This window comes from Camarhynchus parvulus, chromosome 5 (assembly GCF_901933205.1).
Source record: "Camarhynchus parvulus chromosome 5, STF_HiC, whole genome shotgun sequence".
Classification (NCBI taxonomy): domain Eukaryota; kingdom Metazoa; phylum Chordata; class Aves; order Passeriformes; family Thraupidae; genus Camarhynchus; species Camarhynchus parvulus.
This window is the reverse complement of record NC_044575.1, coordinates 54,101,496-54,118,681: the sequence shown is the minus strand read 5'-3', so window position 1 is coordinate 54,118,681 and position 17,186 is coordinate 54,101,496. Positions and strand designations below refer to the sequence as shown.

Genomic DNA, 17,186 nt, shown 5'->3' with positions numbered 1-17,186 from the left:
ATGGCTTTTAAAGCAGTATTTCCACATGAAAAGAAGAGACAAATGCAAACCACATGACAAGGGAAGCAGAGGATGTAAACAGGGAAGCAGAGCTGCCTCCTAAAGCAGTCTGCAGGACTTGCTTCTCTGTTCTCCTGCCTCACCCCTTGGACACACTGTGAACAGGGTCCAGATGTGGCTGGGTCTGGATGCCACCTGTCCTATTCCCTTGACCCATGTGTTGGCAGAGGGCACTTCTTCCAGCTGTCACCCTGTCTTGGTTTCAGCTAGGACAGAGTTAATTTCTTCTCAGTAGCTCTCACAGCGCTGTGTTTTGGAGCCAGAATAAGAATGGTGTTGATAGCACACTGATCTTTTGGGTTTTTTTGTTGTGTTTATCCTAAGTCAAGGACTTTGGGTTTTTCCCTGGTCTCATGGACTTGGCTCTGACAGTGAGGAGGTTCACAGAAGAATCTGGGAGGGAGAGTAGCTGGGGCTCAGGTGACCTGAACTGACCAAAAGGATATTCCACAACACAGAATGTCATGCCCAATGTACAAACTAGGGAAGTTTCCTGGAAGAGCATCCAGTCTGGACTCAGGAATCAGTTCTGGCATTGATCAGCAGGTGGTGAGCAATTGCTTCATGCATCACTTGTTTTCTCCTTTTTATTATCATTATCATTTACCATTATTGCTGTATTTTACTTTTTTGTCAATAATTAGACAGCTTTTATCTCAACATACAGATTTCACTTTGATTCTCCTTCCCATTCCACCAGGGTGGAGGGAGGAAGAGAGGGGGGTTGAGCAAAGAGGTGTGTGGTGCCTCATTTCCAGCTGAGCTTAAAACCACAACATATCCCGTCTTCACCAAAGGCTTTTCCCAGCAGAAAGGGGAAATATGAAAGTTCTTGTGGTTCTGAACATATGCTGCAGCAGAGGTTTTTTTTTCTCTGATTGTTCTGAGCAGGTGTGTGTCCCACCACTGCTCAGAGACTTCTGGGTCACACCACCAAGGGTTTGTCTGTTTGACCCAAGTAAACAGGTTGAAGACACCCCTCTGAGGGTCCCTGGAGGGAGCCCAGAGCAAACAAACTTAGAGAAAAACATCACTGCAGTGGAAAAGGACATCAGGGTTCTATCATACTATGTCCTTGTTTCCAAGACACCAGTGAAACTGGAAGGAGAATGGAGAAAAAAGTCTGGATGTGTCACTGAAGTCACTGCAGAGTCCCTGTCACCAGCAATGAGCCTCCTTTACAAAGCTCCTGAATCAAAGTGTCTAATTAAGAACAGTTGACATCTTCAGTGTCTTCTTATCCAGTATCCTACTCTTGGGTTTACCCAAATTTTATCATCTTTTTTACTGTCTTAGTTGGTCAACAATGTCTTTCACTGGAAAAGATGGTGAAGAGTTGGGACATCTTGTATCAAACAGCATTTTTTCTTGGCAGTACAGAAAAGTATCATGGCTTCAGCAATTGACTCAAAACTCACAGGTAACAGCCCTAACTGGGACACAAAGACAATTTTTGGTCACTAAATTATTCTTATTATTGCTGGATGGCTGAAGACCCACAATCATAAACCCAGCAGCAGGCACTGCAGACAGATTTAAGATAAATCAGTTCCTGACCACAGTATTGTTTGGAGAAGAGCCCCATGCTCTCTTTTTCTTTTCTAAAGGAAAAGAGCAGACTGAGGTGATGGATGTTCCCCTTCCTGATGCAGCTGATTTGGTGTTCCCCAAACCACAGGTCACTGTGGTTTCATTTAGATCTGCAATCTCTTTTCTCCAGAGCTTTATCCTGGGAGTTGTTATTTCAATACAAACAGTTTGCACGAAATGTCTGGGCAGAACAGAGACCTGAGGCTGTCACTGGCATCCATGACCATAATAACCTTGCATGAGTAACACAGCAAAGCCAAAAGCTAAGCTGTCTTATCCTTGGACAGCTGCAGGGTCCCAATAACCCTCATTATACCACATTCTCCTCCAGGGAGTAGACAGAAAAAAAAAAAAAAAAAAAAAAATAAGTAATTTATAATATGTTCAGACTAGCACAGGAACACAGACACTGTACAGTACACTATTAATGGTGGGATTCTTTTTTGTGCCATATAATACTGATTTTCCTGCAGATAACCAGATATCATTAGTTTGATTAATACTACCACAGCTTGGAATAACTGGCTGGAAAGTTCAAACTAGGGCATTTTTCAGGAGAAAAAGATAAAGCACAGCTCAGACTTCTCTGTTCATACCTGGGAATATGCTGGCCAGAGGGCTTCAGGGGTGTTAAGCTAGACAGCTAAGAAAAAGCTTGGTAGAGGAGAGCTGGAACTGCTCTACACAGCCTGTCAGGCAGTTCAGCCGCACTCAGGGCTGAGTTTATTTTGGTACCAAACCCCTAGGTTTTCCTCCTAACAAAGGCTGTCACATTTGCAGGCAGAGCTGAGTCACACAGGCTGCCTCAGCCAGGGCTGTGCCCCTGTGCTGCTGGGTGTGCAGGCAGTGGGGCTGTGAACACTCATCCTCTCTGATTGCTTCAGAAGGGAAAGAAGCAGGTGAAGCTCCCAGGGACCGGTTTATGAGTTGGCTGGTGCTCAGAGCAATGTGTTGTTTATTGTCTGAGCATGTGCTCTGCCATGCAAAGGGAATCAGCTTTACTCTGCTTGGGGACATCAACTTTCTTGGAAGAAGGAAACAGTGAGATACATCAAGAGCCCCACTAACACCCTACAGACTCACAACAAAGAGGTCATCTTGGAAAGAAGTGAAAGAAGTCCTGCAAAGAAGGCCAGGGACAGCACACACTGATCAGTTTTCTGTGTGAGGAATCTCTGACACATCTTAAAGTTTGTCAGTGCTACAGTCTAGGAGAAGGTATCTGATATGTGGGCTGAACCTACTGCATTAATTGATAGAGTCTGAGAGCTCAACACCAGCTTGCTAATGTGTCTGGACTCCTGTGGTCTCCACTCTCAAAATTATGGCAGAAGGAGCAGAACAGCCACTTGATCACCACACAGGTCAGCAAATGGAGGAGTAGATGGAGGAAACTATTTTCTTTCTTTTGGTGCACTGGGAAGTTTAAAAGCATTGTGTGGGTTTTAGTCCAGGGGCTTCAATAGAAAACAGGCCAGAGAAGATGATACTGGTATTTGGCTTTGATGAGTGGATCAAACCAGTGTAGAGCATCTGTGCAGACCCTTATATGGCCTTCTAACTCATGAGAACTACCCCAAAATAAGAGAATCCAGGAGGTTTGCTCTGAGGGTAAGATATGAGCAATGGTAGAGCCAGAGCCTGCAAGAAGGCAAAGTCTCATCTCTAGCAATGTGTTCTGTTTAAAGGCAGGTTAGAATAGCATACATAGCTTTTTCTTGGGAAAAATCAGGCCAGTTTGGGCAGGTAGCTCTATCAGGAGATGGCATTGCTCTGCTTTGGTCTATTTGTTACAGAATAGTGCCAGTGCCCTTAATGAAGAAGAAAGTGCTCTTGGTTTCATACAGAGCTAGATGAAGAGCTGGCTCTCCAACAGCACAATGAAAGCTTGCAAACTTTCCTCCTCATGAGACTTTATACTATAAGTCCTGTTTTCCTGCTCTGAAGAAGGGCTTACTAGTGCAGGCATTAGCCATATGAGACAGTTGGTCCCTAAAAATCTGCTGAAAATTGTGTCATTGACTTCTTTCTGTTCTTCACCGGGTAAGCCATCTCTGAACTCATAAACTTTGGTAAGAATCTAACTTGCAGTAACTGATGAATTGAAGAAGGGCTTGTTTATTGTTCTTACCTAAAAATGTAAGCTTGGGAAGCTTCCTCAGCATTTGTTGAGGTGTGACTGGGCAGCTGAGTGAGGGGTGTTTTCCAGTTGCTGTAGCATGGAGCAGGCATTTCTGTGGGAGCACAAGAGCACTCCTGATGAGGGTGTCAGTACTGCAACATGCATGTGAACTCTGACTTCAATACCCGTCTGGATTTTTTTCCTTTACAATTTAGACAGCCACTTTCACAAGACTTTTAACTACTTAATCATTCTAATATCCTCCAAAACCAAGAATGAAGTGTTTGTCAGTATTGTTGAAACAAAGCAGTTTCACAAACCCAAATGTTCCCAACATTTGCTTTGTATTATCCCCATTGTCCTCACATTTTCTTCTTTACAAGTTCAATTTTAGCAGCTCTGACCTTGTGGAACCTTTTCTCAGCCACAAGTGTCAGCAATCAACTTCTAGTCTGTCTCAAAAAAGCTGTACAATGTAGTCTGCCTTTCCTGCCAAGCATCATAAAGTGCATTGATACCTTCTGCTGTTCCATCCTCTAGGCAACCACACCTCATCTGCATTTATTGCTGCAGAGAGAGTGGGGTGATGTGACCAACACCTTCTGCAGGCTGGATGGGAACTGCAGCTGAGGATTTGTGCAAGTACCAGAAGTGCAGAACTGTCTGCCTCCCTTTTGGAGACTCGACTGAACAATCACTTTTTCTTTTTTTTTTTTTGTTTTCCTTGTGAAGAAAAGTAAATCTTTTTAATGATTTCCAATCCTCCAAATAAGAAACTTTGAAACTCTAAAATGAAGTAAAGGCAAATTTTGAGATATTTAACAGATACTCTTAGCAATTGTAAGCTGCCAAAGATTGATATTCCTTCTACCAGACAGGTTGGATATAATGAAAACAGAGAGTGATAAGATAGGAAACTGTTATCTAGTCAGTACAAACTGTTAACTAAATCAATAAATTACAGACTTGGGAACTTCTATAGGCTAAATTATTGCTGAATTACTTCTCTGGAGAACTACCTCCAATTTTAAAGTTCATTTACTTTTACAAGATATTGGGTAGGAGTCTGCAAGGAGAATGGAGCTACTTCATATATAACCGAAGGAAGTTAAAATGCTGAAAAGAAAAATTATGAGTAGTAGAAGTGCTGAGCAGTATCTACACTTCTCACAATGTGCAATTCCCAGTGTGAGTGCAAAAGTCATGACTTACAGAAGTGATTTGTGTTTCTGGGATGCTCCTTGGAATTACCTTACAAATCCTCACTTTTGGAAAGTCCTGAATGAAACTTCTGAACAATTAAGCTCCCATAACAAATGTCACAATGAATAGTCAGTGCCACTAGTCATGTCTGTGACCTCAGCCTTGCTGTTGCCAGTAAGTGTGAGATCAGTTCAAATTCCCCACCCACTTTCCAACTGGGGGATTATATGGAGTGAATGAAATAGTTCTTTGCTGCCGACTTGATTTTAATTATACATGTCCTAACCTTTAGAAATTGTATTTAGATTTTAAAATAATGGTGTGGGGAGAGTGACACAGGAAATATATGCTTGAGCTTACTAAAAGACAAAAGACATTTTCTCCAAGTGATAAACAGATGTGAAAATGACAATAGTACACATGAGCTCTTGGAACAAAGGGATCATCCTGATGAAGAATATTACATTTCTGCAGTAGTTTAATACTGTAATGCTTAAGTGAAGTTTTGATTACAGATTAATATGATATCAGTGAGGCCTTTATCACTTCTGGTGCTGAGATAAGATTAAGTGACCTGCTCATAGTCATGGCAAATCTCTGGCAAGACTGAAGCTAACCCCAAGCTTGCTTCCTGACTCTGTTTTTGTAAATTTTCAGGTAACAGCTTTTGCCTTTGTCTCAGTCAAAGGGCCATGAAAGGAAGGTGGGAGTGAAAGGACCCTGAGGAGAAGGAAAGAATTATTTACATCCAACTGGAGTGGGGTTGGGGGATGCAAATGGGAAATCCGCAACCTCTTGCTCCCTAGGTGTCACAATCAAATCCCTTCCTTGTGTGGAGCAGAGATTTCCAGACCACAGCTTGCACTCAGATGAAGTTTTCACGCAACTGAAAATACTTACACTGTGTCTGCAAAACGGGAGAAGTTGTTTTAAGTCATTGTGACATGTCACCTTGAACACCAGCAATTCAACATTAAGATTAACAAAACGGGTATCCAATTTGAAGTGTTTTACAAACACCTTGTATTTCCATAATTTTTATTTCCCATCCTCTGTGTGCATCCATAGCCACAAAGGCTCCACATGGGGTGGTCCAAAGCCAAGTTATTTGCAATCAAGAGAAACAGGTTCAGTCCCTGAAGCAGGAGGTGAAGAGCAGGCAGAAAAGCCACCTTGAGCATTTGAATCCATGGCCATCACTTTTTCCACTCTTGCTCCTACCTCTTAGCCCAGTGGTGATTCACAGCATGCAGGCCGAATCAGGATTCCCATTGGTACCCACAGGTCCTCACATCTGAAAGCATTTCTATCTTCTTGACTCTAAGTATGGAGATCTCCTCTTTCCATTCTCACCTCAGCTGGTGAAGTGCACCATGTGGCTCTGACCTGGGATCAGGACAGCAGCTGTTGATTTAGAATCATAGAACCATTGAGTTGGAAGAGAACTTAAAGATCATCTAGTTCCAACCTCCTGCCATGGGCAGGCACACCTTCCACTAGACCAGGTTGCCCAATGCCCCATCCAGCCTTGAACACTTCCAGAGATGGGCCATCCACAACTTGTCTGGGCCACAAAGAGACAGAAGATTTTTAAATGCATACACTATCAGAAATTTGTAGTATCTCTGGATAACCAACTCCCACCCTTCAACCACAATAAATTAATGCATAGCTGATGGAATTGCTAGATCCCAAACACCAGATGCTGAGGAAATATGGCTGCCTGCTTGCAACATCTGTATCCTCTTCCTTCTGTGTCTGGCTGCCCTGGGTCAAGTTGGAGGACGCAAGATGGGATTGATGGGGGACACATCTCTGATGTGACCTGGCAAAGCCATTCCTCAGTCCTGCTTTGAAGCCACTCTTGTAAAACTTACAAAATCATCATTCTTTTTAAGGAAAAACAGATCTTCAAATTGGGATTGGAGGACAAGCCCAACAAATGTGAATGCTGTTTGAAGCTGGATCCAACCACTCCAGCCAGCTGCCTTCAGATTTTGACAGTGACTAACTTTGTTTTATGTGGCAGATATGAGGCAACCAAGAGCTGGTCTAATTGCAGATTTCCATATGGCAAAAGTCTTTCTTTGAAAAGGGCATCAAAAGGAAAATATTAAAACATTCAGAACCACGTGGAAGGAAAAGGAAACAATTATTTGGAGCAGATCTGGCTTCAGGGGAGCAGCAAGGCTGAGCCCTAATCAGGCACTGGCTGAGGAATTTTGTGCCAGATCCCTTTACCTTGCACCCATTCCCCGTGCTCTCCAAGGAGCTCTGTTTGTTTGCTATCATCCCTATACCTCTTTGTGGTTGTTTTGCTCTTTTTCAGCACTCCAAGATAGTTTTCTGATGGCACTGGGGAGCATTTTAATGTAAATGTGAAGCCAGAAGTTTCCACGCATGCTAACTGAAAGAAAGAATCAGTTAGAAGAAAGAAATGTGAGACAGAAGAGCTCCATCACATTTCAAAAATTTGCTTTTTCTCATCCTCTGATAGATGAGATTTTCCTTTGGCTTCTCCTAGAAATCTCTGGCACTAAGTATATCAGAATGGTCACCAAAGGTTCAGCTAATGCAGGATTTTTTCTCAAAAAGTGGCTGAGGGTGGGTGCCAGATAAGGAATAATATGGAGTCAGGTATGCACTGCTAATTTCCCAACCTCCAGAGAACCAAAGCCCTGTGAGGTACAGTCCCCTGCCTGCTGTGCCCCACCACCTGCCTTCAAGAGATCAATCCATTCTTTTGGAGACTCTCACAGAAGCACAGAAACAGTCTCCATAGAACCCAAGGACAGCATCCTCATCTTCATTATTGCTAGTTCATTGTCAAGGAAGACTCATCTCTTGGCCGATTATTGTAAAAGAATCAGAATCATTTAGGTTGGAAAAGACCTCCCAATATCATCAAGTCCAGCTGTTAACTCAGCACTGCCATGTTCACAAAACCATGTTACCAGGTACCACCTCTACTTGATTTTTAAAAACCAACAGGGATGGTGACTCCATTTCCCTGGGGAGCCTCATTGGAGTTTCATTGTCCTCAAAACCACTGTAAGGGGTCTTACTGTTCCTGAAAGCTCTCCAGGGGCAGCATTCATCTGCTGACTTCCCTCACTGAAGTGGAATCGGGCAATTTTTGTGGGGTGTTTATAAAGGTCAAAGCACATGATTAGGCACAGATGTAAGACATTGAGGCTTCTGGTTTGAAGGACTGAAGTGTTCTAAACCTGTTAGATTATTGATTTCCCTGGGAGATGCTTTTGGGTAGATGGGCATTTGCTCCACGTTACCTGATGGTTTGACAGGACTTCAGAATGCTTTTCCAGAGATGTCTTATTCTAGACAGAGCTTCATCTGCATCCACAAAAAACCTCACCAGTGTAATGACACAGGGAGTTCTGTGCAAACCTCCCAGGCAGCACAGTGGGCAGGGGTGGCTCTGGAGGAAACCAGTGCAGGGTTGTATCCACCAGACAAGAAGGAAGGTCACTCTGATCCCTAAATCCTCCTCTTTGGAGAACCCCTCCCACTGGCACATAGCCATGCCTTGGCTCCTTTCCAGAACTACTTTACAGCATCTCAGCCAGGGAAAATTTGTACAGAGCCTGAAGGGACATGGGGAGCTCTGTAAATCCTCCAGCCCAGACTGTTTCTGTTGATCCGTGGCAGCATGCATTGTACATCCTGGTATCAATGTGATGAATGTTGTGCTGACTTCTGCATTGTGTGTGCCTTGTACTAAATATTGTCTGCTGGAAAGTAAATAACAGCAGATGAGCAAATGGGGCTGTGATGACATTTCAGTGTCCATAATGTTTCCATCCGGAAAATGCAGAAGTTATGCATCATTTTAACAGTAGGAATAGATAAGCAGTCAGCTCTCTGTATCCGGAAAATCAAAAAGGAAAGCAACATTAGAGGAAATAGATAGGCAGTGGGTGTTCAAGGGCAATGAGTCATCCTTGCCACAAATAAGGCTCAGAATGAGGAATACTAATAATTAGGCAGCATATTTCAAAAGTTCAGCTCTTTCCTCCTTTTCCAAATTATCTTTTATGCCCTGGGGATGTTTTGGAGTGACAGTGTCTGCTTTAGGATGTAGACATGAAGAAAATCCATTGTGGGAAGAAATGACCAAACAGCAGAGAAAAATAAAGTTGAGCTGTAAAGTTTCTTTTTCCCGGAACTCAGGTGGTCCCTCCAGAGGAAACTGTCATGGTGGTGGGCAGCCAACAGAACAAACACATCCCAGGGAAGGACGATTCCTGCGGCCACTGAACTCAGCACTTGCAGGAAGCATCAACAGCACCTGCTTTTCCCCTTTCCCCATGGTACTTATTCCCCTGAGCTTGCTCCGTTCTGCACTCGTTCAGGGAATGAAACGGGTCCCTCTAGTGGGTGAATCCAGGAGGAAAGAACGTGCTTCCCATTCTGGTGCACTGTCTCTTCCCCTCTCGAAGTTCACACCTTCTGTTTTAGTGGAGCTGCTTTGGGTTGAAAACAGTGAGGATGTTGACCCTGAATTAGGCTGGGTCTCACCCTAGCCTAAATTCTGGACTGTCTAAAGTTGAAATTTTCAAAGAGCAGATTTGGAGAAAGAATACTGATTGCACTTTGAATGCCACTGCTCTGGCTCCTTGGAGGTTGGAGGCAAAGATAAATGACAGGTGTTGTCTTCACTTAGGATAATTTGTAGGAAAGAAGACTTTTTGAACCTTCAACATTTCTGAGTGTGAATCACAGAATAAATAAAGTTGGAAAAGACCTCTAGGTCATCAAGTCCAACCTGTAACCAAATGCCACCATGCTCAAAAATCATATCACAAAGGGCCATGTCTACTTGTTTTTCACATGTTTCCAGGGATGGTGACTTCACCACTTCCCCAGGGAGCCTGTTCCAATCCCTAATCACCCTTTCTGTGAAAAATTTTTCCTAACAGTTTCCTAATAATGACATAATTAACATTTAGCCCAAAAACCTCTGAATCACAAAGATGTTTGGGCCTGTCCTAGGTGGAGACTAATCCCTTTCTGAACTGGAATGAGCCTTGAACCAGCAAACATGAGTTCTTGTGAAACCACAGGGCTGCAGTGTCATCCCTGTTCCTCCCCTGCTTCCCTCTGCTGCAGAGCTCTCATTGCAGCAGCCTGACTTCAAGCACTGGCAAATGTCATCACTGACACTGCTGTGGTGGGTGCATGCCATCATTATAATCTGTATGCATTTAGGCATCCCAGCATGATAAGAGAATGATTAGGAGAATAGTTAGAGAGTAAATTAAAAACTCCCAGCAGTTTCCTGTGTGAAGGTACTAACATACAGGCATATTTTTTCACAGCATTACTGAAAAATGCCATTAGTTATACCTGTGAATACATGTTAGATTTAAACCCCTGGTGAGAATTTTTATTAACATACAAATATGTTAGGGCTCTTATGCTGCTTAAAATGTAATTAACCATCTTCTGAAGATTAAGGGTGCATAATCATAAAAGAAGTGCACTCTTGTGCATTTAATTCTTCTAATCTGCTTTATGTTGATGTTAGTGTGGAAGAATAATCACTAGTTTGCCTAAATAGTTTGGGTCTGTGCTGTAGGAAGAAATTGTTATAGGATGCACTTCTAAACTTAAAATTTGGTAGGCTTACAGTGACAGAGGATGATGAAGTGCACAGAAAGATTAGGGAAAAAATGCTTCTTTTATTCTTTTGCTGCCGTTGCAAATGCCCTGCAGTGGTAAAGCTGTGTTTCTGACAGTTTCATTCAGCAGACAAAAAGGAGGAAGGGACAGGCACACCCAGTGAATGACAAAGATAAGAGCAATAAACTTGCAGTAGTCTCCTTAAGTACTAATTTAAACACATAATGTGTCATGTGGGGATTCAACAAGATTTTCTGAGAAGTATGTGGAAAACGAGCAACCAACACAAGGCAGAGAGACTTTTGATTTGCTGTGTTGTAGTGAGAGAGCTGAGTTTGTGAAACGCACTCTAAAAAAATTAATTAATGATTTTATGTCGGCATTAAAACCTGCTATTGGAGTAGTCAGGGGTGTCACAGTCCCCATGAAATGTCAATCAGGTTTATTTGAAGAGTGGTGAAAACCTTCAGGGCCATAGAGTATGGCTCTTTAGGGGCTGTTTTTTCCTAGCAACATGATCTACAAAATCATTAGGTAACTTAGAGAGCTCCACAGAAATATTTTTTGTTCCTCTTCCCTCCTAGCAGGACTTCTTGCAAACTAGGAAGAGATAAAGAAAGAACAGTGAGAACTGTGGGATGAAGACATTTGCTGATAGTCATGACTGCATGACTACACACTGAAGTTGTGTAATAAGTGTGCAGCCTGTTCCTAGCAGAGTAAGGGGGCAGAAACTCCCATGGAAAACATGGGATGAAGAGCCCATGCCACTCCTGCTTTTGTGGAGGAGAGAGGGAGGATGGAGACTGGCTGGTGATCCATGAAGACCACCAAAGAAGGGAGTTTCCTCCTCACTTGAATAAGCAGGGGCTCTGCAAGGTGCTGTAGGAAAAGCTGCTTCCAACATCAATTTTAAACATGGAAAAACAATTGCAAAAGCATTCCGTACTTTTTTAAAAAGAGTAATTCATGTTAGGGGGGTCCTTTAGCACTCAGTTCTTTCTGGGGCCAACAACATTTTGCAGCAGACTTTTGTGGCCAAGTGGACCCTGCTCCAGGGCAGACTGGTGACTGTGTGACCACAGGGAACAGTGACACACAGCCCAAGAAGGGCTCTTTGGCTGCTTCATGCTTGTTTTCATTATTTCCAAGTGAATGCAGAGGCCTTATTGAAAGTTGCTTGTTTTCATTACAGCTTCCCTCTGACAGGTGTGACAGGCAGCACGACACGTTGCTCTGGGCCCTTCGCCATGCTCAGCTCTTGAGGCAAATCTGCTTTCTGTGATTCCCTAAAGGAGGCAGCTGCCAGGCTCCTTGTGGCCACCTGTGCTCAGGGACTGGCATGCAGCATGTCAGGGAAACCCTTCCTGTGGAGAGCACACACAGCTTTTCTCCCTTGGTGCTGACAGGGAGCCACAGAAGCTCCTGCTTCCCCAGTCAAAACCCAGCACGACACTGTTGTGGTGTTGTTGTGGGTCCCAGGACGAGGTGAGAGATAAGAATTGACTCCAAGTTCTCAGAAGGCTGATTTATTATATTATGATACGTATTATATTAAAAGAAAACTATATACTAAAACTATACTAAAGAAAGAGAAAGGAGAGATCAGAAGGCTCGAAAAGAATGAGAATAAAAACTCGTGACAGACACAGAGTCTGGCACAGCTGGCTGTGATTGGTCATTAAGTAAAAACAATTCGCATGGAACCAATCAAAGATGCACCTGTTGGTAAGCAACCTCCAAACCACATTCCAAGAAATAAGATAATTAGTATTTACATTTCTTTTCTGAGGTTTCTCAGCTTCTCAGGAGAAAAATCCTGGTGAAGGGATTTTTCATAAAATATCACAGTGACACCACACCATAAAAGCTCCCCCAGGTTTTCCATCAGGCCCACAGACCAGGATGTTGCACAAAGACCATACTGCATTTCTAGCCTTTAGCTGGCAGTCCTTTACAAAACTGCAGGGAAATACCCCAGGTTGTTAAAGCATGAGTAGTGCTTCAGATCTGTTTGATGCTTTGTCCCAAGCTGATATTCTCCTCTGCCTCCTTCCCCATTGCACTGGGTGAGGCTGCATCTCTGTTTCCACAGGTGCCAGCAGCACCAGCACAGAGCTGAAGGATGCTGTCAGATCTCAGCAAGCTTCAGCTACTTGCATATTCTGGCTGGAACCTAGGCTTTTCAGAGAGGCATTAAGTAGGTTAATTCTTAAAATCTTACTTAAAATTGCTGACAAGTTGAGTGCTCAATTCCCTTAGGATTTCTGAGCAGGTGGAATATATATATCCCAGCCAATGGAAAGGACACCAGATTCCCATTCCCAGCTTGTTTAAGGACTGCTAGTGTGAACAACCTTGGACAAAGTGCATTTGAGAACCTGATTAATTCTGCTTGCCATTCAATCTTGCAGTAAATAAGACATGAAGCTCCAAACACAAAACCAGCCGCTCTTCTGCTCTAACAGTTTGCTGTCAACACAAGACAATAAAATATGAATATTTTAGAGTCATAATGCAGACAAATAGGAAATAGGAGCTGTATTGTGCTTCACATGCATGGCTAACTCAGTAATGCTAATATGATTATCTCATTGAACTTCTGTGCTGTCGCTTAAGGGTAACTTTGCCTTGCTTAGCTGGGATATATGTATTTGTTTCACACAGGCCTAATGTCTTTTTTAAGTTTGTAGAAATACAGAAGCCTGATCTCCCTCAACCGTTACAAGGTAGCATCTTTCCTTGGCAATAAAGTCTTGGGCAGAAAAATCATAGAAAGATAGAGTTTTTGGTTCTTGGAGAAGTAAGGACAGTGGCTAGCAGAACTGCCATCCTGGACTTCCAGGCTGCAGATTTTTTTCCTTTAAGAAAAGGAAAGAGATCGATCCTTTAAGAGATCAATTCACAGAGTCCTTTGGGAAGCAGTGCCAAGGAGTTCAGGAAGGGGGAAAGAGTTCAGGCAGGCTGGAGATTCTTCAAGAAGGAAATCTTAAAGGTGCAGGAGTAGGCTATCTCGAGGTGCTGAGAGCTGGCTGGAACTCAGGAAGAAAAAAAGAGTTCATGACTTTTTGAAGAAGGGGCAGACAATTCAGGAAGATTACAGTGATATTATGAGGTTATCAGGGTCAAAATTAGAATTGAAATTAGAAAAACATCAGAAATAGCAAAAGCCTAACTGAAATGAAATTTGGCTACTACAGTCAAGAGCAATAAAAGATGCTTCTGCAAGTACAAAAGGAGAGCTAAGGAGAATCTTCATCCTTCACTGGATGTTTGGGGAGATATAATGACATGCTGCTCCCATTTATACCTGCCCCTCATTGTGATGTCACTGGCACCAGAGACATCACAGCCAGGCCAGCCCTGCCCTTCATGCCCACCCCAGCTCAGACTCTCACAATGGCCCCAAGAAACCTCAGTCCCGACACCCAACATATGCAGACCCACTGCTCTGGAATGGCCCCCAGAGCCTCCCTTTACAAAGCAGGACAAAGCTCCCCTGAACCCTTGGCAAACATAAAATTGGATGATGCAATTCCTGGGTGCTTTGTTCCTTGAGATGCCTTGTGGTGAGTTGGGATCAGTTCCCTTGGCACTCATCCTGTCCTTGTGGGAGTGCTCTTGGGGCCTTTGTGACACCCCTGTGTGTGGGATGCAGAGAAGAACTTGGGGGCTCTCCTGGATGAAAAGCCGGCCATGAGCCAACAGTGAGCATTCACAGCCCAGCAAGCCAGTGAAATCCTGGGCTGCTTCCAAAGAAACCTGGGCAGCAGGTTGAGGGAGATGCTCCTGCCCTCAGGAGGCCCCATCTGGAGCCCTGCATCCAGGCCTGGCCTCCTCAGCACAGGAAAGATGTGGAGCTGTGGGAGAGGGCCCAGAGGAGCAGTGGGTCTGTGTTTGGTGGATTTCTTGGGGCCATTGTGAGGGTCTGAGCTGGGGTGGGCATGAAGGGCAGGGCTGGCCTGGCTGTGATGTCTCTGGTGCCCCTGACATCACAAGGGATGTCACAACCAGGGACATGTACTGGGCAATGCTGCCCCAGTACAGTGGGCTGCCCTAGCCATGACATCCCTGGTGCCAGTGACATCACAAGGGACATCACCATGAGGAGCAGGTATAAATGAGAGCAGGAAGCAGCACTGCTCCAGGGCAGCCTGGATGACATCAAGTGTGCACACACAGCAGATGCTGCTCTGGATGAGGGCAGGACCACAAACACCCAAGAGAGTGCTTCCAACCCTGCATCCAGGGCCCAGCCCCTTCCAGGCACCCCTTGCAAAGGGCACAGTGCCACCACTGGGACTGGGCACAGGCTTTGCTGTCTGCCAGCTCCCTAGCCCCCTCCCCTTCCTGCCTGCTGTCTCCCATCCCTTCTTCCCTCCCTGCCAGCTCCCTTCGTTTCTCTTTTCTTCCTTCCCTCCCCTCTCAGCACTGCTGCACTCCTCTCCCATGTCTTGCAGGTCATAATGCTCATACTGTTCCTGCTCTGGCTTGTGCAATGCCTCCGCCATTTTGTCAATGTGTTCCTGGATGAGGACCTCAACCAGCAGAGGACTCAGATGATGCAGGAGTTGGCCCACATGACTGTGGAGCAGAGTTTTGGGTCCTGGGGAGCTGTGCTCTGGACAGCAGTGCAGCAATTCCTGTTCTGGGCCCTTGCTGGATCCCTGATGGTGCTCTTGGCACTTTACTGGTGGCTCAGGAAAAGGGTCCATGAGGTGGACAACAGAAGGGACTCAGAGAGTGAAGAAAGTGAGGGAGAAAATCCCGCTGAGAGGAATATGATCTGGATCTTTTCAAGACGCTTCCAGCTGTCAGTGCCAAAGCTGGCTTCTAGGAGACGGGTGGTGCAGGACCTGCTGAGTGACCTTCTCCGAGTCTCCCACAGCCTCTTTTCAGACAGCTTCTTCCCAGTGCTGGAACCAGTCATTGGGGTGGGCAGTGCCTGTGAAGGATGGAGTCCCCATAAGGAGGAGGACATTGTCTACTGCATGTTCGTGCCCCTGAAGCCACCCCGTGGGCATGCCTTCCACCTGGAGCCAGACCCCACAGGGGAGATGCCACAAACGAGCATGCGCGTCCGCGTGGAGCTGGTGTGCACCTGCACCGGGGAACAGCCTGACCAGAACATGCTGTGCTTCCTCCACCACTCTGAGCAGGAGCTGAAGAGAAATCAGGTGGCCAGCCTTCTACACACCCTCTGCACTGGCCCTTACCTCGATGGGGAGAAAATTGCCCTCTGGTTCCAGACGTTTGTGATCTCAGCCTGGTCGATGGTGCCTCAGTCCCGTCGCTACAGCATGAAGGTGCTCCCCTCCTGCCGCTCCTGCAAGATGAAGCTGATGAAAGCCTCTGGGAGAAGCCTCTTTGTGGAGACAGTATTCAGTGTGCAGCAAGGTGACTCGGACATCTTCCTGAGCAGCCAGCCTCCAGAGGCCCAACTGCCCCCAAGCACAACGTGGCTGGAGAGCTATGCTGTGGCAGAGGCAAAGTTCTTCAGGCATGTGGCCATGCAGGCCCCACCACGCAGCTGCCACCTCAAATGCCTGCGGCTCTGTGCTCGCATTCTGGAGGGCTCAGGCCTTTCTATCTATGCCTTGAAGACCACGGTCATGCACCTCCTGACCTTGATCCCTCTGTCAGAATGGCAGCACAAGTATCTCCTGATGCGGGTGGATGACACCATGCGCTACCTGCGCTGTTGCCTCGAGGAGAAACGCCTCAAGCACTTCTTCTTTGACAATGAGGACATGCCCCAGGAGATTTCCTTGCCCCCAGCCTTCAAAGGGGCACAGCCCCTGAATCTCTTCCAGTACCTGGCACAGGACCCAGCCGCTCAGACTGAGGCATTGAAGAAGTTTGATGACCTGCAGTATCACTTCTACTTTGGGTTCTGAATGAGACAACTGTAGAATCACAGAATCATAGAATCGTAGTACTGTAGAAGAGTAGAATCGTTAGGTTTATAGGAAAATACTTCCAATATCATTCTAACCATACTTTGACCTTCTGGGAGCTTTAGTTGATGTAAAGTTTACAACAAGTGGTGTGTTTGAATGAACACTGCATCTCTGAGCGTCCATGCATCACCTTGGCATGGAATGCAGCTGCTCAGCTACCACAGAGTTGGAAATTATTTTGTAAAAGACCTAAGGCAGTGGGCTCTGGTTTCTCTGATTCCCTGGCTACGACTCCCCCACTGTCCATGCTCCTGCACTGGAGAAATAGGAATAACTGGTCACCCTCCACAGCTGTGCTCACTGCCAAGTGGCATTTAATGTTGCTGCCCTCCAGCAGCTCCTGCAAATGCCCTTTTTGAGAGAGTCCATTACTCCTGTGAGCTTTACTGGGTGCAAAGATGGCAATAAATAATATATTTGAGAAAACACTTCATATGTGAATCTCCCTGTTCATCCTGGAGAAGAGAAGGCTCCAGGGAAACCTCATTGAAGCCTTCCAGTACTTGGAAGGGATCTTATAAAAAAACAAAAGAGAGTGACTTTTTACACGGTCAGAATAGTGATAGGACAAGGCAGAACAGTTTTGTACTAAAAGAGGAGATTTCGAT

At 45.1% G+C, this 17,186-nt stretch overlaps 1 protein-coding gene across 1 annotated transcript; it reads left to right on the top strand.

The window, feature by feature from the left end:
* Positions 1-514: 514 nt before the first annotated feature.
* On the top strand, positions 515-16,515 carry LOC115904565 (inositol 1,4,5-trisphosphate receptor-interacting protein-like 1). The gene is made up of 2 exons (XM_030950058.1): positions 515-609; positions 15,079-16,515. The coding sequence occupies exons 1-2, from the start codon at positions 520-522 to the stop codon at positions 16,513-16,515; spliced, it is 1,527 nt and encodes a 508-aa protein (XP_030805918.1). The 5' UTR covers positions 515-519.
* Positions 16,516-17,186: the final 671 nt, after the last annotated feature.

Bases quoted from the DNA above. Each gene is read 5' to 3' on its own strand.
- LOC115904565 (XM_030950058.1), top strand. From the start codon at position 520: ATGTCATGCCCAATGTACAAACTAGGGAAGTTTCCTGGAAGAGCATCC. The intron at 610-15,078 runs GTGAGCAATTGC...CATGTCTTGCAG, and splicing joins CTGGCATTGATCAGCAGGTG to GTCATAATGCTCATACTGTT.